Genomic DNA, 26,094 nt, shown 5'->3' on the forward strand with positions numbered 1-26,094 from the left:
ATGTATGATGTTCTTGATGTCATCCCACAACTCTTCTGGTCTTCAGTCTTTAGTGTTTAATGTATCAAATCTGTTCTTCAGATGATCTCTAAATTTAGATGGGATATATTCAAGGTCATATTTTGGCTCTCGTGACTTGTTTTACCATATAAATATACCTATTTGCCTTTAATTCCTTAGAGTGCTTGGTTTCGTTTTGCAGATCAAATACACGGCTGTTGTTAGGGTCCATCTAGTCAGTTCTGATCTATAAGGACTCTATGTGCATCAGCACAGCACTGTGCCGTCCTTACAATTGCTCCTACACTCGAACCCACTGCTGCCGTCACTGTGTCAATTTACCTCATTGGGCAGGGGTCTCTCTATTTTTTTGCTGACCCTACACTTTAGCAAACATGATGTCTTTTTCCAGGGACTGGTCCTCCTGATAATATGTCTGAGATATGAGACATGAAGTCTGGCCATCTTGGCTTCTTCCAACACAGATATGTTTGTTCTTCTAGCAATTCATGGTTCCTTTATTATTCTTCTCTAATACCATAACTTACATGGATCAATTCTTCTATGATCTTTCTTATTCTTTGTCCAAATTTCACATGCATATGAGACTATTGAGAATACCATGGCTTGGATCAGGCATACTTTAATCCTCAAATTGACATCTTTGTCTTGAACTCTTTAGAAAAGTTTTGTGCAGCAGATTTGCCTAATGGAGTATGCCATTTGATTTCTTGATTGCTGCTTCCATGATTGTTGATGGCAGATTCAAGCAAAATGAAATCTTTGACAACTTCAATCTTTTCTCTATTTATCATGATGCTAATTATTGATCTAGTGGTGAGGATTTTTGTTTTCCTTACATTGAGGTGCAACCCATAAAATATTGAATGATGCTGAAAGCATCAAAGAATATGGAAGAAATACATAGAATCACTTTATCAAAAATAAAGGATTGATGTTCAACAATTTCAAGAATTAGCATATGATCAAGAGACAATTGTATTGATGAGAGAATGAAAGCATTCTCAAAGAACAAGGATCAAGGAACTGATAGAATACAAATGAAAATAGTTCAACAAACAGGTGCAGCGTTGTAGGCACTCACTTATCTAGGCCAAGTAATTTGGAAGACAGTTACTAGGACATCTGATTAGAAGAGATCAATATTTGTGCCCAGTCCAATCAATGGATATTAATCAATGGATTGTAATATCATTAATATCACATGAAGGTAAAATTTTGCTAAAGATGATTTAAAAAAAAAAAAAAAAAAAAAGCTTCAATAGTACAGTGACAGGAAAACTACCAAAGGTTCAAGCTGGATTCAGTCCAGGACATGGAACAAGAGATATCATTACTAACTTTAGATGGATCTTGGCTAAAAGCAGAGTATACCAGAAATAAGTTTACTTTTGTTTTATTGATTATGCAGAAGCTTTTGACTATGTGGATGATGACAAGCTTTGGACAACACTGTGGAGAATGAGTATTCCAGAACACTTAATTGTGCTCATGAGGAAGCTGCATATAGAGCAAGGAACAAGGGCCACTGAATGGTTTAAAGTCAGGAAAGGTGTGTGCCAGGGTTGTATTATTTCGCCATACTTATTAAATCTGTATGCTGAGTAAATATTCTGAGAAACTGGACTATATCAAGAAGAATGTGGTATCAGGAATGGAAGAACACTCATTAACAACCTGCAAGATGATACAACTTTGCTTGCTGAAAGCAAAGAGGACTTACAGTACTGGTGAAGATCAAAGATCACAGTCTTGAGTGTGGGTTGCTCCTAAATGTAAAGCCCGAGTATATCTTCAATTTAAACTGTTTTGATCCTCTAGGAAATTACTTGCTTTTATTTTATTAGATTCTATATTCTTATTTCTTGACATTTAATGGTGGGGAAGTAGGATTGGAAGGTGCTTTATCTTTGGTGGCCTCCAGGGCATCAAGGACCTGGAGCTCTAGTAAAGAGAAGGTCTTCTATTTTACAAGACTTCTAGAAGTCATCCCAGGGAAAACACCCCTCAGATGTATCCCCACTTCATTGTGTAGATGTTCTTTAAGATTTATTGTTGGCTTTCTCTTACACCCATCATTTACTTCCATTTTCTGTTCACTACCTGAACATTTTTACAAATTTGCTTCCAAATTAATTGTGGTGTAGCTGTTAGCATGTTTCTGCTATATATGTCTAATACTCTGGGATTCTGGTTTTCTACCTATTATGTTTGAACACACACTTTTCTTTCTTTTCTGGAATGCACATGCAGTTTTTCAACACACATTCATGTTTTTGTGCACATTAAGGTCTAGTGTGCATTCAGGTTTACTGACATGTGCAATTCAGTGCTTTAGTAAAATGGAAAATTGGGTATTGAAGGATTCTATGGGACTACTTTCAGGCACACTGGCCACAAATATGAACAAATAGTTTGGCCAAAATAACTGGCTGTTACTATATTGCTGGCATGTCCTATAAAGGGCAATCTAGACAAGCAGTGGCTAATTTAGCACTCCTTTAACTTTGATACATTTTCCAGGGCAGTAAACTAGAAGAAAAAGGCCCTAGATCTGGCAGCCACAATGTTGTTGTTAAGTGCTATCAAGTCAGTTCTGCCTCATAGTGACCCAGTATATGGCTTCTGAGAAGTGGCTGGTACGTTTGAACAACTAACATTGCTGTGCAAACTGATCTTTCAGTCCAGTACATTATCCTAAGCTATATACCGGGACTCCAGGCAGCCACAGTGGGAGGCTTATTTTTACTCACATATGAAAACTTCCAAGAGGCACCAAGAAAGTATACTGGCCTCATACAAAGTTTTTTGTGGGTTTTTTGTTTTTTGTTTTTTTTCAAATTAAATACAATACAAATGGAAATGGAATGTCAGGTAACCACTCCCATTCTTTCTTACTCTCCTACTATTATCATTTTAGAATTCCCTTTCTTTTCTAATAAGACCTACTGCATAAAACAAACATATCCCTAAAATGTCTTTTATAATGTACCATCCAGAAAGGGCACTAGAAACATTCCTAAAGACCCTAACATATCTTTTATTCCCTGAACCAACGATGAATTACATAGCACTGCTAATAAAGATTTTCCAGATTTACAAAACCATACAAAATGTGTCAAAAAATATAAGATTTTGTTTGAAGATTTTGCCAGGCTTCTGAATGTGAATCAGTGGCCTTTCATGTTAGCAATCTCTAAAGAAGCTCAATTATTTTTTAACATGCTGACAAGAAAATTCTGTTAGCCTAGCTTTAAACAAATGCATGATGGCTAGAACAAGACTCCAAAAGGTCCCCCCAAAGTGAAGGATTTACTTAATTTAGCCTCAGAATATCCTATCATATGATATATTGGACAAAAATGCATTCCTATGTACAACATCAGGATGATTATCAAAACTGTTTTTGCCAAATATTTGCTTTGCTACGTGATCCTGCGATACCCTGCACCAAGGACCAAGAACTTTCATCGAAGCATTTGTGTCTGGCCTTAATCCTGACCTTTTAGAAATAGTAAAAAGGTACTGGGCAAATTATAAAGTAGCTCTTATTGTAGAAGATTGCTCAAACTATGGAAACTAAACAAATTGCCAATGCTAAAAAATTAATGGCCTTACAATTACAGCAATTACTAACTCTCTGAATCAAAATACATTCAAATTATATGAAGGCACTAAGCAAGGATTTGCCATTATTGTATGAAAGTCTAGGCATTTTAAGAAAGGTTGTATAAAATTGAAAAATAAATTGGACTTTTGCCACTGAATGACACTAAATTTAAATTAGAATCAAGGTACTCTGGGGATGAAATGAGGACTTTAAAAATGGTGGCTTTAAATTCTCAAGGAGAAACTATGATCCAAGTTAACTGGGAACCCTGTAAATTTATAATTGAGGCTGCCACCACACTGTCAACTCCTGAGTCCTTCATGTTTCCAAAAGTCTCTGCCCTGAAATCCTAAAATCTTTAACATTGTTTTTGTTGTTAGTGGCCATCAAGTTAGTTCCAAATCAAAGTAATCTTGTGCACAACAGAATGAAGTATTGCCTGGTCCTGGGCCATACTCATAATTGTTATATTTGAGTGCATTGCTGTTGCCACAATTTTACCAAGCATGATGTCCTTCTCCAGGGAATGGTCCCTCCTTATAATAAGTCTGTCTTGTTGTTGTTAGGTGCCATTGAGTTGGTACCAACTCATAGTGACCCTATGCACAGTAGAACAAAACACTGCCCGATCCTGGGCCAATCTCACTATTGTTGCCACGCTTGAGTACATCGATGCTGCCACTTGGCCAGTCCATCTCATTGGGGTTCTTCCTCTTTTTCTCTGACCCTCCACCCTACCAAACATGATATCCTTCTCCAATGACTGGGAAAATGTCTGTCTTAGGTCAGGCTTTTTAGAGAAGCAAAACCTGTGATAAATATATATGAGTATATATAAAGAGAAGTTTATTATCTTACAATTAAAATTGCCACATCTGAGGTTCCCAGCAGAAGAGAGACTGGGGTTCTAGAGAAACAAAATTGAGTGGATGAGTTTTATATATTGGTACACAATTCTGACTAATTTTAAAGGCACTGATACAGCATGGAGGCACGTCTGACCTCCACTCAAAGGAATCGGCCTTGGGCTGATTTTGAGTTTGGTAGTCTTTCAGTCTTGTGGAGTCAGAGGAAGCCAGACATGGACCCCACTTGGTTTAAACAGTTGGGATTGTAAGTAGGATTCATTGCAATGGCTCCAGACCTATGAGATCATGAGGTTTTGTAAGAGAACGAACAAAGGGGTATAGGATCAAATAGTTCAGCAGAGGGGAGAGCTACAGCTTCTGGAGTTGCCTGGAGCCAATGACATGTTGGTTAAAAAAACATAGCTGATTAGGGGCCTGGGCCTACTGGAATCCACCCTGCACTAAGGACGTATTCATATGGAGCTGTTGATGTATTACTGTGCTGGACTGCGAAATCAGTTTGAACCACATTCAGCAGTTTAAGCTCACCAGTCACTTCTTGGAAACCCTATACAGAGTTGCAATAGGTCAAAACTGACTCAACAGCACTTAACAACGCCACCACCACCAATAATCCAAGGGAGAAGAAAAGATTGATTTTGAGATGCAGGGAGAAGGGGAGATTCTAGCAGAGGGGAAAAAAAAAAATAGTGTGGTGTTTTGAGTTTGGGAGGTATCAAGGGCAAGGAAAGTTGGCCCACCAAAGAAAACAATCTTTAAGGACTGACTGTTACATGAACCATGGAGTCTTATGCTTGCTGCTGACCACCTGGATCTACATGTCAGTAGAATTGGGGGAAATGCAGCAAGGAAGACACATGTTTAGTTTGGACATATTCTATTGGCATTCTTTGACCTTGACATAAAAGAAGTGGGAAGGTTGATTGCTTGGAAGTTTAAGGAGTTGTGTGAACTCCTGAGCCCATGGGCACTGGCCTAGCCTTTAGGGCTTAGGAATGAGAGTCAAAGTGCCAGCTGGTTTAAAGTGCAGGTAGGTCTGTGTGAACTTCCAAACTTGTAGCCTGGCATCCATTTGACCCAGCTTAGGATAGTTAGGGTTACACTGACCAGAAGTTGACAAGGTGAAGATAAAGATGTTTGATACTGTGAGCAAGTGTTGTTGTTGTTGTTGTTAAGGGCTGTTGAGTCATTTGGACCCATAGCAAGCCTGTATAGGGTTTCTGAGGAGTTGCTAGTGGGTTTGAACCACTTACTTTGAGGTTCATACTGACCTTACAACCCAGCGCTTAATCCTGAAATGCCATACTGGGACTCTGTGAGCAAGCATAAATAGCTACAATTTGTTGGACTAGACTTTTGCTTATGGGTGTAGTTGCTCAAAATCCCAACTGGAACAGAAGACTCTTCATATCAAGGAATATGCTTGTCTCCTCAGTGTACTGGGTTTATAGGGAAGGGCAATTTAGACAGTGGCTATGAAAAATGGGATGGGGGGGGGGGCGAGAGTGTCCTATAAAGCAGGAAGTGGCAGGCTTACAAGCTTTCATGGGTGTGCCTAGTTTTAGAAGGAGCAGGCAAAAGAGAATCCCCACTTTTCCAGATGGCTCTGGTTAAGGAGGGATGGGAGATGTTGCTGATAGGTTTTTATTATTTTAATTGTGACCAATTGTTAGTAGGATTAATTGCTATTGTCAAAAACTATAATTGTAAAAGATGTGTAACTAAAAGGAGGGAGTCATTTTCTTTCATTTCAGGAACAGAGGATCTCACGACCATCATGAGTAGAGGGTGGGATCCCTGTCAGCAAAAGCAGTGACAGCACAGATGGTGGCAGAGATGGTGGCATGGAAAGTTATGGACTTTAAACCCATGGACTGAGTAAGGTAGTGTACCTATAGACAGGAGACTGCTTACAGAATGTGCCCTTTGGACATTCAAATGAATATATATTTTTGTTTTGTTTTATACGTGGGCATAGCTTTGAGCATCACAGCACCACACAAGCCACCACAGTCTCACAAACTAACAGAAAAGTAGTGTTCCCTTGTTAGTGAAGTTTTGCCTATATTTAAGGATTTCAGGGTCTGATCCTTTTCAGTTCTTAGAGAATTGTAAAGATGTCTATGCTAAAAGAATCATTGGTAAATATTTCAGCTTAGAATTGCCAAGAAATAATCAATATTTCACTTTTTGTGCATGAACTATTTGAACATGCTTTAGGAGTCCTCACCTGAAAACACTGAAGACAATGAAGACTGGTTTAGTATTCTAGCATGCAATCAGAATTAGTTACCAGAGGCCAACCTGTTTGCCTGGAGAGTTGCTGCCACTACAAGGGCTGGTGGAAGCAATGGCCAGGAGAGTTTGCAGAAGAATCCTTGATGTTTAAGTATTATGCAGAGCCTACTATTTTAAATTAAACCTTAGCCTAACATCTCTTGGCTAACAGAAGACTTCTTATGAGTTACTCCTCCTTGCTACTCTTAACTTTTGGCTACACACAAAAGTCTATTTAAACCCTGTTAATATTCTACTTTTTCCTGATGATAAGGATGATCATTTCTATGATTGTTTAGACTTACAAGAACAGCTTCTGTCTCTCAGGAGTGATTTACAAGAAACTCCTCTTGCTAACCCTGATGGAGTACTATTGTATATGTGTCTTATTTAAGATCAGACCCCACCAGTTCTAGTTACTAGAGAGGATTAACTATCACCACCTTTACTGAAGTTCTCAAAAAGTGATACCATGTATGAAGTCACTTTGGCTCAACAAGCAGAATTAACTGCTATAATGAGGAATTTCATATTAACTTACAGTGAGTTATTGTTGTTGTTGTACTTAGGTACTATCCAATTGATTCTGACTCAGAATAATCCTATGAACAACTCATAACAGCCAAAATAAACTATTACCCAGTCTGTGCCAGCCTCACAATTGTTATGCTTCTGCCCATTGTGTCTGGTGCTGTGTTACTCCATCTTGTGGAGGGTTTATCTCTTTTTCATTAGTCATCCACTTTACTAAGCATGTTCTTTCTCTCTAGACAGTTTGTCTACAATATTTAGTGACTCAAGGTATGGCTTCCGTATGGTCTATGATTTCTGAATGTTAATAGAGACAAAAGGAGTTTCCATTTCCAGATTAAAAATGGTATTTCATGGCAGACCTCTTAGAAACCGTTTTGATTCTCTCCAAGGTTGCTATAATTAAGATACAAGCACATCAATAAAATGAACTCCTTCAAACAGAAGAAATTAAAGAAAACCTGTTCAAGCAACAAAGTAAGCTGTTTCCCAAGTCATTCATGATCACAAACAACATTCAACTTGAGATCATGATGAAAAAGATGGAAATGCCATGGCCCAAGAACGACTGAAAGTTATAAGCCTAACCATAACCTTTACACTTGCCTAGAGCTACTTTTTAAGTGGTGGTGGTGGTTATGTGCTGTGGAGTCGGTTCCAACTCATAGCTACCCTGCATAGGGATACTGAGGCTGAAAATCTTTACAGGAGCAGAAAGCCTCAGCTCTCTCTCCTGTGGAACAGCTGGTAGTTTCGAACTGCTGGCCTTGAGTTTAGCAGCCCGACTCGTAACCAGTATGCTATCAGAGCTCCTGTTAATTTCAGAAAGCAAAAATAAAGTTCGGTAAAGGTTTGTTATGATCAGAATCCAATAGCTAAACTGTGGATGTTGCTATTTTTGTTGCTGTTAGGTGCAGACCCAGAGCAGTCCTTATGCACAACGGAACAAAACACTGCCTGGTCCTGCACCATCCTCACAATGCTATTGCTACTGCCATTGTGTCTATCCATCTTTTTTTGGGTCTTCCCCTTCTTCATTTATCCACTACTTTACCAAGTATGTTGTCCTTCTTCAGGAACTGAGCCTTCCTGAAAACCTGCCCAAAGTCCATGAGATGAAGTTTCATAATCTTCACTTTTAAGGAGCATACTGGTGTACTTCTACCAAAACAGATTTGTTTGTTCTTCCGACAGTCTGTGGTACTTTAAGTACTCTTTGTGAACACAATAATTCAAATACATGGATTCTTCTATGGTTTTCTTTATGCATAGTCCAACTGTCACGTGCATATGTGGTGATTAAAAACTAGCATTTGGATTAGGCACACCTTAGTCCTCAAACTGACATATTTGCTCTTTAGCACTTTAAAGAAGTCTTTTGCAGCAGATTTGCCTAATGCAGTACATTGTTTCATTTCTTGACTGGTATTTCCATAATTGTTGATTGTGGTTCCAAGCAAATGAAGTCTTGGACAATTTTAATATTTTCTCCATTTATCATGATATTATTTATTGGTCCTTTTGTGAGGAATTTCCTTTTCTTGACCTGATGTGCAATCCACACAGGAGGCTTTAGTTGTTCATCTTCATCAGTAAGTATTTTAAGTCTTCTTCACTTTCAGAAAACAAAGTTGTATAATCTGTATATCACAGGTTGTTAGTGATTCTTCCTCCAATCCTGATGCCATATTTTTCTTCAAATAATCTAGCTTCTTAGATTATTTGTTCAGCATACAGATTGAATCCTTATGGCAAAAGGATACCACCTTGGCATGTTAGGATAGCCTTGTTCTGTTTGAATGACCGCTTCTTGGTCTAGTTGTAGAGAACAATTAAGATTTCTGGAGTATCCATTCTTTGTAATGTTTGTTATGACCCACATAATTGAATGTCTTTGCATAGCCCGTAGAACACAAGTAAATAACTCTCTGTTATTGTCTGCTTTTAGACAAGATCAGTATGATATCAGCAATGATATCCCTCATTCTATGTCCTCTTCTGAATCCAACTCGAATGTTTGGCACATCCCTGTCAATGTACTGATGCAACAGCTTTTGATTTATTTGCAACAAAATTTTACTTGCATGTGGTATTGATATAGATTGAGGAGTTTTGCATTCACTTCAGTTACCTTTCTTAGAATGGCCACAGGATAGTGAGTTTTTTCTTCATCACTTCCTGTGTATTCTATCTAATTTGAAATCCACATGTATAGTTGGCATTTATGTTGTTGCAAAAAGGTATTTGCAATGAATAATCATTAGTCTTGCAAAATTCTATCATGTTATCTCTACTTTTGTTTCTACCACCAAGGCCATATTTTAAAACTATTGATTCTTCCTGTTTGTTTCCAATTTCTGCATTTCCATCAAGAGTAATTATCAATGCTTTTGATTGCATGTTTGCTCAATATAAGACTGAAGAAGTTGTTAGAATTCTTCAATTTCGTCATTGCTGACTTTAGTTCTTGGTGCATAATTTTGAATAACATTAGTATTAACTTGTCTTTCTTGTAGGCATATGGATATTATTCCATCACAGACAGCAGTATACTTTAAGTACACCTTGATTTTAAAATGCTCTTTTTGATGATGAATGTGACTCTATTCCTTTTCAATTTGTCATTCCTGGCATTGTAATCCATATGACTGTCCAATTCAAAATAGTGAACACCAGTCCATTTCAACTCAATAATGCTGTGGATATTAATCTTCATGCATTCTATTCCATTTTTGACGACTTCCAATTTTCATAAAAGCTTACTCTGTACATTCACATTCTGAATATTAATGGATGTTTGCAGTTATTTCTAACCATTTTTTGTTGTGCCACATCAGCAAATGAACTTTCTGAAAACTATGCTCCATTCACACCATTAAGGTCAACTGTACTTTGAGGAGGCAGCTGCTTTCCAGTTATATTTTGAATGACTTCCAAACTGAGGTACTCGTTTTCCTGCATGATATCTGAGAATGATCTGCTGCTATACATAGGTTTTTAGTGGCTAACCATTCCGAAACATTCCACCTCTTCTTGTGTCACGGAGGAAGCCCCGCTGAAACCTGTCCACTACAGGTGAGCTTGCAGGTAGTTAAATAGCAGTGCCTATCTTCCAACATCACTACTGCTTATGACCCGGAACTTGACAATAATGCCTTAAGGACATAACGCCTGGGCAGCCCTTTGAATCACTTAAAAACAGCCATGAAGTGCTGTCCACGAGAGGGCAGTCTGTCATTCCTTCTAATGGTGTAATTAGACCTTTCCCAGTCTCCTGTCTCCCCACAGGTTGCTTAGAAGTCTTTGGACCCTTTCTCCAGAGTTGATCAAAGTTTATGCTTCAATTTTCCCAAGGGTCACTATACTGGGATTTTATAATTTTGTTGTTGTCTTCAACATAGGTAGTATAAAGTTACAATACTCTAGCAACAGGATGTGTATGTTGCAGGCAGGGCCCCCATTTCTACCACACACCCTCTAGGTGAAGGATATGTCCCTTAACAGTTCAACTTTAATGTTCAGTATTTGGGGGCTTGTTAGGGGAGCTTGGTGTGAACCCAGAAGAGGCTAACTGGTGCCTGTGGATGGTGGTGATTATGTGCCATGGTGTCAGTTCTGACTCATAGCAACCCTGTATAGAGTTTCAAACATGCCTGTGGATAGGACTTGATGATAAAATCATAGAACCAAAATTTTTACATGTCCCTATGATTCAGAATTTATGTAATTATTCATAAATGGAAAGGATTAAATGATTGAAATTTAACAAAAGTATGGGTGGAGCCTTAAGAAAAAAAAATCAATTGATCATGTTAATTTCAAATATTCTATTTGCCCTCATCATGATATTCTAGCCCTTATAAATCACAGTATTTTGACTCCTGATCATAATGAGTATTCTACTTATTACCCTTCTGATCTACCTGATGAGGTTACTTACAAAAATCTTTTCAAAGATGAATTTTCAGTTCCTGCAGATAAATAAGAAAAAAAAAAAAAAAAGTTCCCCAGAAGCAAATTCTGGGATTCGGATGGGACATGATTACAAGTCTGTTCTTCCTAAATCTCTATAAATCCCTATAATGAAGTCCTTAACATGTGAACCCTCATTAAAAAAAAAAAAAAGATGCATAATTCACAGGCAGAGATGGTGTCTGACAGCTTGGCGACAGCCAGCTCCCACACCAGTGTAGCTTGGTCCCAAGTTCAAGTCAGGTGTCATTGCTGTGGGTTGTGGTGAGGTCACATGCAGGAGGGCTGAAGCGCTTTCTAGCTGTCCCTCCTTTTAGCCCAAGTGTCTCTGGTTGCCGATTGCTAATTAGCGAGATGCTGCCACCTTGGTGACCAAGGTGATTCTTCTTTTCTCAGAGACTGGAGACTATCAGCAGCACTGAAGCCATGATTTGTCGGGGAGGAGACTTTGTGTGAAGGAGAGCCTTGCGATACTGTGTGTCTTCAAAGGTGGACTTGAGCACCAAAATCTGTAGGTGGGAGGAAGTTCCTGAAAGGGGTGAGTCAGGACTGAGACCCCAGATACAGGCCTGTCACAGGGCCACCTCTGTGGGGACTCCAGGTCCTAGAGCACGATACCAGGACACCTGCTCACCGCAGAGCTGACAGCACAGGCGGGTTTGGATCCGTGGCTCCAACCCCACTGCAGGAAACCTCCTGTCCTATAAGTCGGCAGGTGATGCTGCTGACATCACACCTCTGAACGGGAGTGGCTGGAGTGGTGGGTCCCAAGTCTGTGCTCAACCTGAAGCGACCATGCACGGTGCCAGGGCCAGTAGAGCTGGTGACTTCCTCAGTCACTTGGGGCTGTGCTGCAGTCAAAGTCTGCATGTCCTTTTTCATTATGGGGGGCTGTGGGACTGTCCTGGTGTTGTCTGTTGTTTGAAGTGACTGGTGTGGCACAATATGATAAGCACTGGACTTCTAATAGAAAGGTTGGCACTTCAAACCCACCAGATGATCTTCGGAAACCCTATACAGGGTCACTATGAATAGAAATCAACTCTACCACACTTAACAACAACAACAACGATACGTTGGAATCTTGCTATAGTGCTGTAGGATAAGCACAGGACTGCTAAACACAGGTTAGAGGTTCAAACCCACCAGTTGCTCTACAGAGACCCTATACAAGGACTGCATGAATTGGCCCTATTCAACTGCTCTTGAACAATGACAACAAATGATACATTAATATCATTATGGATTGTACCTCAGTGTAAAGAAAACAAAAATCGTTACAACTGGACCAATAAAAAACATCATGATGAATGGAGAAAAGATTGAAGTTGTCAAGGACAATTTTTCTTGGATCCAAAATTAATGCTCACAGAAGCAGCAGTCAAGAAATCAAACTATGTATTGCATTAGGCAAATCTGCCTCTTTAAAATGTACAAGAGCAAATATAGTTTGAGTACTATGGTGCTCCAGGCATAAGTCATGGTATTTTCAATAGCCACATGTGCATGGTGTGGTGCTGTGGGATAATGGTTGGCCTGCAAGGTCAGTTTGAATGGAAAGGTTAGCAGTTCATGGTCAGCAGCCACTCCTTTCAAACTCTATATAGAGTTCCTATGAGGTGGAACCAACTCAACAGCATTTAACAACAATAACATATGCATGTGAAAGTCAGACAATACATAAGGAAGACCATAGAAGAATTGATGCATTTGAGTTATGGTATTAGAGAAGAATATTAAAAGTACCATGGACTGCCAGAACCAATAAATCTGTGTTGGAAGAGGTACAGCCAGAATTCTCCTTAGAAAGCAGGATGACAAGACTTCGTCTTCCATACATCACATACATTGTCAAGAGCTTGGGTGAGTGGAGGGTAAATGAAAAAGAGGAAGACGCCAATGAGATGGACTGACACAATGGCTGAAGCGATGGGCTCAAACGAAGAATTCTGAGACTAGCACAGGATCAGGTAGTTTTTCTTTCTGTTGTGCAGAGTGTCACTCTGAGTTGGAACTGACTTGGTGGCTTCCATCAATCAACAACAACAATGATATTTTGCTTCCTATTGCTGTATTTCTTTTCATTTTAATTCAGGCAAGCTTATAAAGTTCCACCTGGAAAATATCCCCTACATTCAAGATCCATACTTAAATTGATTTTATTCAGCTTCTACCCTCAAATAGTTATTAAATGTGTAATAATAATGATTTTTAGATTTTCATACTGTTTGGAAGCTTCTCTTATTCATTAGGCCACGGCCACATTGGTGGTCAAAAATTACTTGAGGAAATTATCCCCTATTGGGGAGATTTAAAACACTTTGCTGTGACCAACAAATCCATTTTACTGGAAAAGGAGTTAGGGAAGTAACTTTTTAAAATTTCTCCATAGAGATCAGTAACTGCACCTCAATGGCTAGTATTCCTGCAGTCTGAGGCGCATCTTAAATATTCTCTTACTGTATATAGTATCTTGTACTTGTGCCTGGCATGAAAACTGAGCGTTAGCAATTTGACTGACTACAGGATTTATCATCAGACTTCAAAGTCTAGACATAAAATTCCTTATATTTAATTATACTTCTCTAACCAATATTATTAAGGAGATCTGGTAGCGTAGTGGTTACGACTCGGGCTGCGAACCTTAAGGTCAGAGGTTCGAAACTACCAGCCGCTCCGCGGGAGAAAGATGAGGCTTTCTACTCCCGTAAAGATTTACACCCTTGGAAACCCTGTACAGGGTCGCTATGGGTCGGAACCAACTCGACGGCACTTAACAACAACAGCAACAACCAGTATTATTGGTAACCTCAGTGTCACCTTTGCATGAGCCATGTGTGGTGTTATCCCAAACTCATGTATCATGCTTTAATTTAAACCAAACCCTAACACTCAACCAGGCCACAGAACAATTGAAAGTTGCTTGGAAAAACACAGAGGTGTTCATATTTGCCAGATTAGGTATTCCTTCCAACACGGATAATTCCCTAGATACTCTGAGATTTTTAGTTCAGCAGAGGGACTGACTGCATAAAAATGACTCATTTCCCCATTTGTGTTAGACCCTGGGACCTTTTAAAAATTGGTGATTATCTATTTGTAACTATTCTTTACAGAGCATTGGTTTGAACAAATTAATAAACACATTCCCTTGGTACAACAGTATGCCAGAAATAACATGTTCTGTATTTCATTTGAACAAGTATGTTTTTGTGGAGGATCAAATGATCCTACTTGAAAAAAGGAACAAACCTAAGTGATGAAATCTACATTTGGGCATTATGCTGTCTAGATGAATGGAACATGATATGTCAGTATATTCTGGGCCACTTTGAAATTCCTTTAGACTCATTTCTATATTGAAAGCCAACACTGGGATGATAAATCTGAAACTCTTACCGAGGAAAAGATATCAAAGGGACTATGAAGACAAGCCTCAGAGCACTAACTCTTTAGCAGAAAACTAAGGATGGTATATACCTTTCTCAGGGGCCTTATACCCACCTATGGAGTTAGGTGACTTCGAAAAATCAGTCCACAACCTATCAGTTGTTGTTGTTGCTAAGTTCTGACTTCTAGAGACCTTGTATAGGGTTTCTGAGGAACAGCTTGGTGAACTTGAGCTGCTGACCTTGTCTTTAGCTGTCCAGTGCTTACCCTACTACTGTGTTACACCAGGACCTGTTAGCTACTATGGCAAAAATGGTTGATAACAATTCAAATGTTTATGAACCTCCAATAAGTCTTTTTGCTTATATTTAACAGATACATGATCTGACACATAAACAATGTGAATGCACCTTCTTAAGTGGCTAGTAAAAGACACATAGGGATAGCCACATAGATTTGTGGTTCATTTATATCAGTATGTTCTTTCTGTCAGTGGACATAGAATTCAATCAGGCTTTCATACTTAGGTATATACCACGGCCAGAATGATCCGGATTAAGAAATCCCCAGCATCTTTCTCTCAGTGGCTTTCTGTTGCTCCAAAATCACAGGCAAACACATACTTTGTTTAGGCTGTTGAACTCCTTTAGCTTTCTCATTTTCGTTGTTCCATTTATTATCCTGTTACCTAGTATTTCTTTTCTACTCCCCATAAATTGACCCCCATGGTTGGCTTTACTTATCTTTAAAATTACAGTTCAGTAATCACATCTTCATGTCACTATTTTCGGGACTTCCTAGATTAGGCTAGATGTCCTCACTCTTTACAATCATGTACTGTCTTACTATATTTTAATTATAATGTTGTTATTGTTAAGTGTCGCTGAGTCGGTTCTGGTCCATAGCGATCCTGTATAGGGTTTCTGAGGAGCAACTGGTGAGCTTGAACCACCTACACTGTGGTTCAAACCGGCTTTGCAGTCCAATTCATTAACCCATAGTGCCATACCAGGACTATGCATATCTGTCTTTTTATATTAATTGTCACCTCTCTAAGAAAAGGTACTAAATCTCTTTCATTATTCATTTTATCTGCCCCACTTAGCATGGTGCCTGGAGTTCACTTTGTACTCAGTAATTATTTGTCACAACTATGAGTTATATGTTAATTTATATAAAACATTTAAAGATGTACCTGTATTCTGAGACTATAGATGCTTTTATGGTAATGAAGTACCTAAAGACAGACTTTGATAAAGTGAGATAGCACTTTTCTTAATTGCTCTAAAATCACTTAGTTTGTGTTTGACGGAGTATCTACTTATCCTAGTCTTCCTTGATTTATCAAATAAGTATCCTTAACACATAGCTCTTCTATTAATGTATTTATAGATTCAAGGGATCTAAGAAACTGTAAGAAACTATCTCAGTGGTTAAAAGAGAAGGAAAAAAAAAAAAATATATATATATGTTTTCCCCTTCTCTTATATGAAGCTAAGTCCAAAAACATCAATACTAGGGTTCCATTTCAAATACACTTGCCTTTATTGAAAATTCAGTGTTTAAACGTGTCACTGCAATCAGTGGATGACTAAAGACAAGGGTGTTTTTGTTTTGTTTTTTCTTTCTCTCAGTAATAAACCTCTAGTTTTGTTAGAGAGTCCCAATGTGGTGCCGTAGGATAATGTACTAGATGACAAAGTCGGTGGCTTCAAACTCATTAGCAGCTCTACTCAGAAGCCCTATATAGGATCACTATATAGCGGATCTGGAGTCCTTGTGTAGCACTGGGGGATAAAGCACTGGACTGCAGAGTTCATTTGAACCATGAGGTTGGTGGTTCAAACTCACCAGCTGCTCCTCAGAAACCCTATGAAACCCTATACAAGGTTGCTCGGAGTCTACACTCATGCGACAACACCTAACAACATGAGTCGGAACTGACCCACAGACATTTAACAACAAGTCTTATTAAGACTCCTTCCAAAAAAATGATGCTTTCTGTGCCATTGTGAAGAATAATTTTGAAGCTAGGATAATATCCAATTTTTTAAAAACTCAAGTGAATACTTTCATAAATCATTGAAACTTTGCAACAAGTTTATGGGCATGCTGTCCATATAAAACAGCAGTTTACAGATGGAGCAAGCATTTAAAGAAATTTGGGTAGGCCTCAAAGGTTAATTTAAGGCAGAGAGGTTTGCTCAGAAGGCTGTGATAACTGTTTTCCAAGATTCCAAAGGGGTTGGTTTGAAACACAAGGTTGTCAGTTCAAATTCCCCAGCTGCTCCTTGAAAATCCTATACAGGGTTGCTATGTGTTGGAAATAACTCAATGACACTTAACAACAACATTCTTGAATGAGTTTCTCAAAGAACATGGGATGATCCCAGGGGTTTATTCTGGGGGGAAAAAAAAAATTCATTAAAGCCTGCATTGGGAAGATAAGTCCTGGAAAGATGTGAGGAGGAGTTTTGTGTTTCCATCATTATAATTTACCTTCTCATTCGTTGAAAGTTGCAAGAGATGTCCTACGAGAATTTCATTGGGAAATTTTACCCCATCCACCCTACACTCTAATCTTGCCCTTTCAGTATTCTTTTTGCTCTCCAAACTTAAAGAAAACTGAATAGGAACAGGATTTGAGTTCTTCCAGGATACCAAACTGTCCTTTTGACATGGTGTAAATTGAACAGTGGAGAATTGTTCAGGGAAGAGTTAGAAAAATTAAATGTTGCCTTCAAAAGTATATAAACCTAGATGGAGGATATGTCAAGAAAAAATAGTTTTCATTTAAAAAAATTTTTTCTTAATAAAGGTGTCTATGATTTTGTACCACTAGCAACAATTTACTAACAACAACAACTGTGAGGGTGAGTAGGACTGATGAGTGTTTCCTTTTGTTATGTATAGTGTCCCTGGGAGTCAGACTCCACTCCACTCAGTGGTACCTAACAACAACACAACTTGATTTTATAACAATACTTTTTTACTCACTACTGTGTATTTACATAGATACACGTATGTATTTATATATCTATCCAGTAAAACACTGAGAATTGTGCATTAGAATTTAAATTTATTACATCTACGAGGGCATTTAATCCTAAAACAACCAAACTTCTGTCATGGAGACAATTCCAATTCACTTACAGTTTCTAAGGCTCTAAAGCTTTACAGGATCTGACAGCCTCATATTTCCCCTGTGGAGCGGCTGGTGGATTTGAACCACTGACTTAGTGAATAGCAGTCCAATGCCTAATCCACAGTACCACCAGGGCTCCTTACTTAATCCTAGCAATAAAAATGTGTAGTACTTTTCAAGCCAAAAATCTAATCTACAGAAAAATGAATGTATTTAAGAGATAATCAAAAAATTTCTCCACAGTAAGAAAAGTTACAAAAGACATTTTACATAAAAATTATGTTAAAGTTATCATTGTTACACATATATTATATATATAACACATATTATAGCATATCTTATTATATATATTATAAATATATTATATAATAATATATTATATAATATAATATATTATAATATAGTAAATATATTATATATGTATAAAATATATATTATATATGTATAATATATTATAACATATTATATGTATGATACATAAATTATATGTATAACGTATATTATATTATAAAGCATCAAATACATCATTGGAAAATATTCAATGGTCTGTAAGTTATTCTGATACTCTAAGTGAAAATGTATTGGATTAAGCTATATCAAACAAATTCTTCATGCCTCAATTTACATTAAGTATTTGTACTCACAAACTAATCTGTAATCGGAAAAAAATTTATAACTTCTTTTTAGACACTGATTTTTTGTAAGGATGCATTAATGAATACAGAGAGCTCTTTCATGTGTTTTAAATATACGTACCAAAGCCTATGGGTAGCTGTATTGTCCATGTGCAATCCAAACTGCTAGGGTAATTTCCAGGAAAACCAGGACTGAGGATCACACCACTGAAATCTGCCATAGCACCTCCACATTGAGCTGCAAAAAAATGGAAGTCTTAGATAAACCAGAGTAGTAGAAAAAATTAATGTAATAAAAGTAATATTGAAACCATCTCAAATCTAACCCTGTTTGGTGTTTATTTGAATATTGTTAACTCCTATTATACAGTGGTATTCAAACATAGTAGTTTAGCAATCCATTTTCTAAAATAACATTAAAAAATACTCTTTGCCACAGAAAAAAAGAAAACAGAATCTTTGAACATAAAGCAGCTCATATGCAGTGAATAGAATTAAACAATGAAGACATGTCTTTTTCCACAGCAGGCACTTTATTTCTCTTCCTAAATACTTCTAGTAATGCTTTGAATCATTCTAAAGATGGTAACAATTTAGAATAAAATCAGGTCAACAACATCAACTCTATGTATCATATGTAAGAGAAAACAATCCTCCTTTTTTTCTTTATTTTCATGAGAAGGCTAAGCAAATATACAAGAAAAATATTGGCATCTGCTTGTAATATCTAAACCCCATAATGTGGTTGTTAAAAGTGTCATCGAGTCCGTTATGACTCATAGCGATCCTGTATAGGGTTTCTGAGGAGAAACTGCTGGTGAATTTTAACTGCTGGCCTGTAGTTAGCTGTTTAGTGCTTACCCTCAGCACAGCACCACACCAGAACTCCTCTAAATTCCATGGCCTTACTTTATCCTAAGAAGCCCTGGTAGCGTAGTGAGTTACAAGTTGAGCTGCTAACCACAAGGTTAGCAGTTTGAATCTACTATCCACTCATTAGAAAAAAAGATGAGGCATTCTGTTCCCTTAAAGATTTATTGCTGCAGAAACCCTATCCAGGGTCGCTATGAGTCAGAAATGACTCCATAGCACATCACTCCTACCACTTGATCCTAATAAGAATCTAGACAAGAATTGTTGTGTTGTGTGATTTTGAGTCAATTCTGTAGGACAGGATAGAACTGTGCCTTAGAGTTTCATAGGCTGTCATTTTTACAGGGGCACATAACCAAGTCCTTTATCCTACATAGTGGCTGGTTGGTTCAATTCATTTATCTTTAGGCTAGCCTGAGTGTTTAATTATTGTGCCACCAGAACTCCTTAAACGAAGATTGTTGCTGTTGTGTTTTTGGCAAGAGTGTATTTGTAGGCTTTTTTAAAAAGTTCATTTTGCTCTGTTCCGAATTTTGAGAAAACGTACATAAAGAGCAGTTTGTGCGTCTCTGACTTAACAATTCCAAGTTCTGCTGCTCAGTGCCTTTCTAGTTCCTCTACCACCCACTTTCTTAGATTTGATCGGGAAATCCTCCCCTCCACCTTCCTAGATCTGATCCGGAAACCCTCCCCTCCACCTTCTTAGATCAGATCCGGAAATCCTCCCCTCCACCTTCTTAGATCTGATCCGGAAATCCTCCCCTCCACCTTCTTAGATCGGATCCGGAAATCCTCCCCTCCACCTTCTTAGATCGGATCTGGAAATCCTACCCTCCTATGTGACCACCATGATAAACTGAAATCCAAAATCAAAGAAGGAATCAAAAATCCAATCCCGAAACAAAAAGATCAAAGGCGAAAACAGAGTAAACAGATCATGAAACAGAAAGGAATATAATGAAAGGATGAAATGATTAAACATATTTATCGCTCTTTCTCTCTGTATTCATTTCACATACTCCTCTACCTTTAATAATAATTTTATGTAAATTGATAATGACCTTGAAGTGGACTTTTTTTTAAACCCTATTATCCTCTTTCTGTTAGGGACAAGTCCATACTGCAGTCCTCCAAGCTAAAGATCAAGTTGAGTCCTCATTTATATTTGTCTTTAATATATAGAATTACATATGTGTTTTATTTCCTTTCATCAAAATATTTGGCAGATTCTTTGTTTCCTGGGTTTCAAGGCTGCAACCTTGTTTCCTGATGATCACAGTTTTGAGAAATTCTCTGAGTCAGCCTCTTGCCTTCAGTATCTTCTTATATATAGCATGACCATGGCATCACTTCAAAAACTCAAATTTTCTATCAGACATAATGCTATTGTTTTCTACAAAATAATATTTTATTCAATATTCAATCAAATAATATTTTATTAAAATAATATCTTACTAGAACATTTTATTTTTAAAATAATGATTTAATTTCCTACCAAATAATATTTTATTGAAATAAAAATTCCATCAAACTCTTCCATTTATAACAATTGTCACATGAAATGCAAATAAAATAAATAAGTAAAAACTTTTCCTGCTTAAAAATTCAGCATTTTTAAAAAGTTGGTTCTAGTAACATGACAAGATGAGAGCTACCTCATAATACAGGGCTGATATTTAAATTGATATAATTTTGTGAAAACAAATGTATAATATTTACCACAGTTTTTTTTGTTTGTTTGTTTTTGTTTTTTTCTTTTGGCCAATGACTTTAATCAAGACAATCTTACATTTCTGAAATGTCTTCATATAATCAACCATACAATTTACCACTACAATATTATCATAGTCCAGTTTTCCTATTTTAACCATTTATCCTAATCTCTTTTGATTCAAAAACAGAATATTTACTTAGTTTTCCAATTTACAAATATTTCTATCAAGTAATACTGTGGAAAGATTGAAAACTCAAAGAAACGAATATTTCCTCAGTTTTGAAATTTTAACTTACCCAGTGATATTGAAGTTTGAAGTAATACAATTTAAAAATATAAGATGAAAAAAAGAAAAAGTAAGATGACAAACAATTGTCTCAAAACCTTAATTCCATAAATCTGGCAAAGTGTAAAATATATGCCTGAACAAAATTACATGGTGGTTATGTCTGTTAAATTTCATCAATAATGTAAATAATTTAAAGCAATTAAACTTACCTAAACAAATTGGAATTGGATAATTCCATCTTCTTACAGGGCCTGGCATACATGTAATGTGAGAATGACCCTACATCAACAAGAAAATGCAGTTCAGTAAACAGTGATGAAAAGTCTTACTGAAACTTGGTATGTTGTTATTATTGTTAAGTGTCCTCCAGTCGGTTCCAACACATAGCATCTCTGTATAGAGTTTCCAAGGTGCAGCTGGTGAGCTAGAACCACCAACCTTATGGTTCAAACTTCCATTGCAGTCCAGCACATTAACCCACAGCACCACACCAGGACTCTAGAAGAACTTGGTACAACAGATGTTGATTATAAAAACAAGCTTAAAACTATGTGTTCATTTTTATATTATTCTTCTTACTCTTATTGGAAGTTTTACTATGACTTAGAATGACAAAGATAATTATGTATAATTGTGATAGAGTGTAAACAATAGAAGAAACTTGGTTGCAACATTAAGAGTCTATATCTATTAGACTTGTGATTTTTACATTTTTCAGTCAAAGGATGTTCTATTCAGATCTACAGTAATGATACACATGTAGTAGTCTTAAGCATAGTGACTTACAACAAGGTATAATAGTCAAGGTGAAGCAATTTAAAACCACTGTAAATTTACTTCAGAAAAATATTAAAATAAATCAATGTACACTAAATTTTAAATTGAAATATTAAGCCCATAAAGATCTGTTTGTACTTTTGAAAACAATTTGTGATATGACTTTAAAGGATATAAATTACTAACTTTTAATTTTGCTTTTCCTGAGGAATTTATTTACATAAATGTGAAGTAGTTAATGTCTTGATTTTTTTTCTTCTTAATTTCTTAATGGGTATATTCCTTTGGAAATTTTTTATAATGCCATATTTTTGAAGCCCTCCAAAAAACTCCTAAAGAGGATAATGTATCTAGTAACTAGCATTCTATATTACACATCTGCATCTTTAGCACAGTACATTTATAGTTGTTTTTCATAATTTCTAAAATTAATATCATGGAAAACATTTTTAATTCTTTAAGTAGCACTATACTTTATTTTCAAATGCTGAAGATCCAGCATTTCAACTATCAGAATCCTAAGTGTTTAGAGAGAGAAGTGCAATAAGCCTTAATTTTTCCTTTAGCATCATGTTTTATAATTACTTCCAAACAAAACTAATTTAATCAATTCCAGCAAATTTCTCAAGTGCATGTACCCTTTGGTGTATTGAACATCCTTTTAACTTCAGACTAAATTATGCAAATCACATTGAATATTGTTGTAGAATTGGATTGTCAATAGTTGGTTTTATAACTATTCTTAAAGAATAATGCAAATCATAACTGTATTTTGAATTTTGACTTACCTGAAGAGAATACCCTTGGTCACATTGAAAAGATACCACATCACCAACCATGTATCTGTCTCCTACTTTTATCCCGCTGCTAGGAGTCTGTGGTTCAGGACAGGAATCCAAACCAATTGCTAAGGATATTTAATGATAAATATAAGTACATCTCAGATTAGGAATGATTAAATTATGCATGTTAGGTTCTCACAACTGAATATTGGTGTCACATTGTACTATATTTTACATTGAGAACACAATATGAACAAAGTTTGACTATAGATCTTAAAAGTAATGTGCGCTGTAACTTCATCATAAACTATTTCTTTTGTATCTTTATAGCATCATTAAATAACTGTGATTACACTTAAATTATTTTATAAATTCCTAGTTTCTTATCTTATACCTTAGAACAAAAAATTTCTAAACACAAAATTGCTTTTAAAAAAAGAATATTTGTTGTGAGAATAAAAAAAGAAAATCATATTTGTAAAACAATCTTAGTACAGCCACTAACAAATTTATACTATTTTGTCACCATTTCCTAGATCCTTATAGCTTTGTACAAAGTGGTACTATTTAATTCATGAGGCATATTTTATTGTATTTGTTACTACATGCAAATTTTAAAATACATAATTGCAAGTAAGAGTTGTTATCCAAACACTATAATCAGATAAGAGAAAAATATTTATCTCATTGCGCCCTGAAGAATAATATGTAATATGTACTGAATCCAGTTATCTCTAAGAGAGAAATCTTGGTACAATTAAACACTCTTCAATTCTCTTTACATTAAGAAATTGTTTTCAATATAAAGGAATCAAAACACACCAAATATAAAAGTTCTTCCTGAAATAATTTAAAGACTTAACAAATTATTTGATTCTTTGCCAAACATATTTTTCAAACCTGTGATTGTTTATTGTTTAAAGGTTTTTATTCCCATTAAACTTCAATACTTATTATTCAGTTCTTTACAATTAAACATTTTAAGCCAATCAAATGCCCATTTAATTGGCTTCCAAGCAGTAGTTACCATTTCAAAATCCTCCTATACTTAAGTGTTCATAAAAAAAAAAAAGAAATTCACAACTGAACTCTAAAGTATAGAAAATGTTTCATATGGAACTTCACTACACAACACAGTTATTTCCCTCTGATAGATGATCTAGCACCATCATCTTCCTTCCATTGGGGCACTTAACACAAATTGATACTGATTAGCTTCAAGGTGTATCTCCCCTCTGAGAATGAAAGTTCCATAACGGCAGTTTATAGCACAGCATGGTGAGGAGGCAATCAATAAACATTGCATGAATGAATCAGAGAAAGCTTTACAAGTGAAACCCTATCTTAGTTATTTCTTAGTGAATGTAAATGTTTAATTCAACAAATGGAAGATATCCGCATAACTAACATAACAAAATCAGATATCCTCATATCATGCCAAATTAAATGGCATTTAATGATAGAAAATTATATAAAAGCAGGGACTTGGTACAGTATTGATTAGATCAGAAATGAGACAGTAAGAGCAGGAGTAAATTAGTCTTTGGGAATATATTCAAGGCAATCCTAAATGAGATAAAGAGTGTGCATTGACTGGATTTTCAATGCTTGGTAACATAATTAGCTAGATCTCCAAAAATGCATCATACTCCAGGTCTCTTTAAATTTTACTATAATGGATTTATACGTCTAGAAAAATTGGTTATAATTAAGCTATAACATGTTTTTTTGTTTTTGTTTTTCTTAAATGTTTTATTGTGAATTATGTGATAGTTTGCATGGGAGAACATTAGTTTTACATTCATTCTATCGTATATCTATCGTCTCATTGCCATGATTACAATCCCCTCCATGCAATCCTGTACCCCCCAGGTCTTCAGCACACAGTCACTCTCCCTCTCTAGATCTAAAGTCTCCAGCTACTATGTCATCATCTCTGGCTCCATTTCAGGCATCACTGCTTCTCTGGGTAGGGTCCCGCTCTCTGCTCTTCTCCCTTGATGGTCCTAGGGACCTCCTCTCCTAGACTGAAAAGTTAATCACTCCCCTCCTTGCTATAAAACGTCTACCTTTACATTTCTGAACATGTTTTTAAACTTTTAAGATTTAAATTTTATCTCTCCAATACACAGAAAATGTCTTATACATGTTTTAATACTTTTTAAAAATATAATGAGCCTAGCACATTAAAACTATACAGCCCTTTTCCAGAAGTGCTGAATATTAAACCAGTGATTTATGATATAAATTAATATACAAGTGTATGGCTTATTGATATGATTTAACCTCCCTTGTGGTACAATCTTAGTTCCTGGGTATTCTGAGCAGTAAATTTATTACTTTTCACCATTAAGGTCATTCCTGCAGTCATTCTTATTAAGAAGGCCACATTTTGTACTTGTTTATTTCTCTTTTCCTTCTATCAGCTACTCCATTCAGGGTCATATGCACAGAAAATTATTAATAACTAGCAGTGGTGAATTTCTCCTCTGGGAGGAAATATAAATAAAACTATGGTATACAATACAATACTGTTTAAAATGAAGCTTTTACATAATATTTATGGACAGTCACATCTTTTAGAAAAAGTTTTAACTTACAAAGCATAATATAAAGCCCTACAAATTATATAATGTCCATTTTTAATATTAAAACAATGATCACATGTATATAATGAAAACTGACCCAAATAACACATGCTGAATGAATATGAGCAGTGGTTATGATCTTTGATTATGAGATCATAGGTGATTTATAGGTTTAAGGAAAGCATGCCTTTTCCTCGAATTTTCCAGTTTACTAAAATGAGCATGAATTATTATTGTAATTAATAAAAATATTTATGGAATGAATGAATTAGTAGCAGACTATTTTGGAGTAGAAAAACACAAGTTCTTTCTACTTTTGTCTTTTTTGTTCCTTGAAGCTCTTGAGTTGGAGGAGCTAATGTCTGTTGAACATTGTAGAACAAAAATCACAAAAGTGATGAAGCCATTAGTTAAACTAGAGAAGCCATAAGTTGACAGCCTCCTTATTTTGTATCAGATTTTAAAAATGTACAGAAAGAAAGGAATTGGAATGCTGGTGTGGTGCTGTATGATAAGTGCTAAACCACAAGGTCAGTTTGAACCACAAAGTCAGTGGTTCAAACTCACCAGCCGCTCCTCAGAAACCTGATACAGGGTTGTTATGAGTCAGAACTGACTGGA

General features: G+C 36.3%; 1 protein-coding gene across 2 annotated transcripts in view; it reads right to left on the reverse strand.

The window, feature by feature from the left end:
- CSMD3 (CUB and Sushi multiple domains 3) overlaps positions 1-26,094 on the reverse strand; it is a 1,928,297-nt gene that overhangs the window by 205,774 nt on the left and 1,696,429 nt on the right. For both annotated transcript variants that reach the window (XM_006830658.1, XM_006830657.1), the window contains 3 exons: positions 22,892-23,010; positions 21,536-21,605; positions 18,572-18,688 (listed from right to left, as the gene is read on the reverse strand). In XM_006830658.1, coding sequence (XP_006830721.1) covers positions 18,572-18,688; positions 21,536-21,605; positions 22,892-23,010 — 306 coding nt within the window. The remainder of the gene's footprint in view (positions 1-18,571; positions 18,689-21,535; positions 21,606-22,891; positions 23,011-26,094) is intronic.

Source organism: Chrysochloris asiatica, unplaced genomic scaffold, assembly GCF_000296735.1.
Source record: "Chrysochloris asiatica unplaced genomic scaffold, ChrAsi1.0 scaffold00001, whole genome shotgun sequence".
Lineage (NCBI taxonomy): Eukaryota > Metazoa > Chordata > Mammalia > Afrosoricida > Chrysochloridae > Chrysochloris > Chrysochloris asiatica.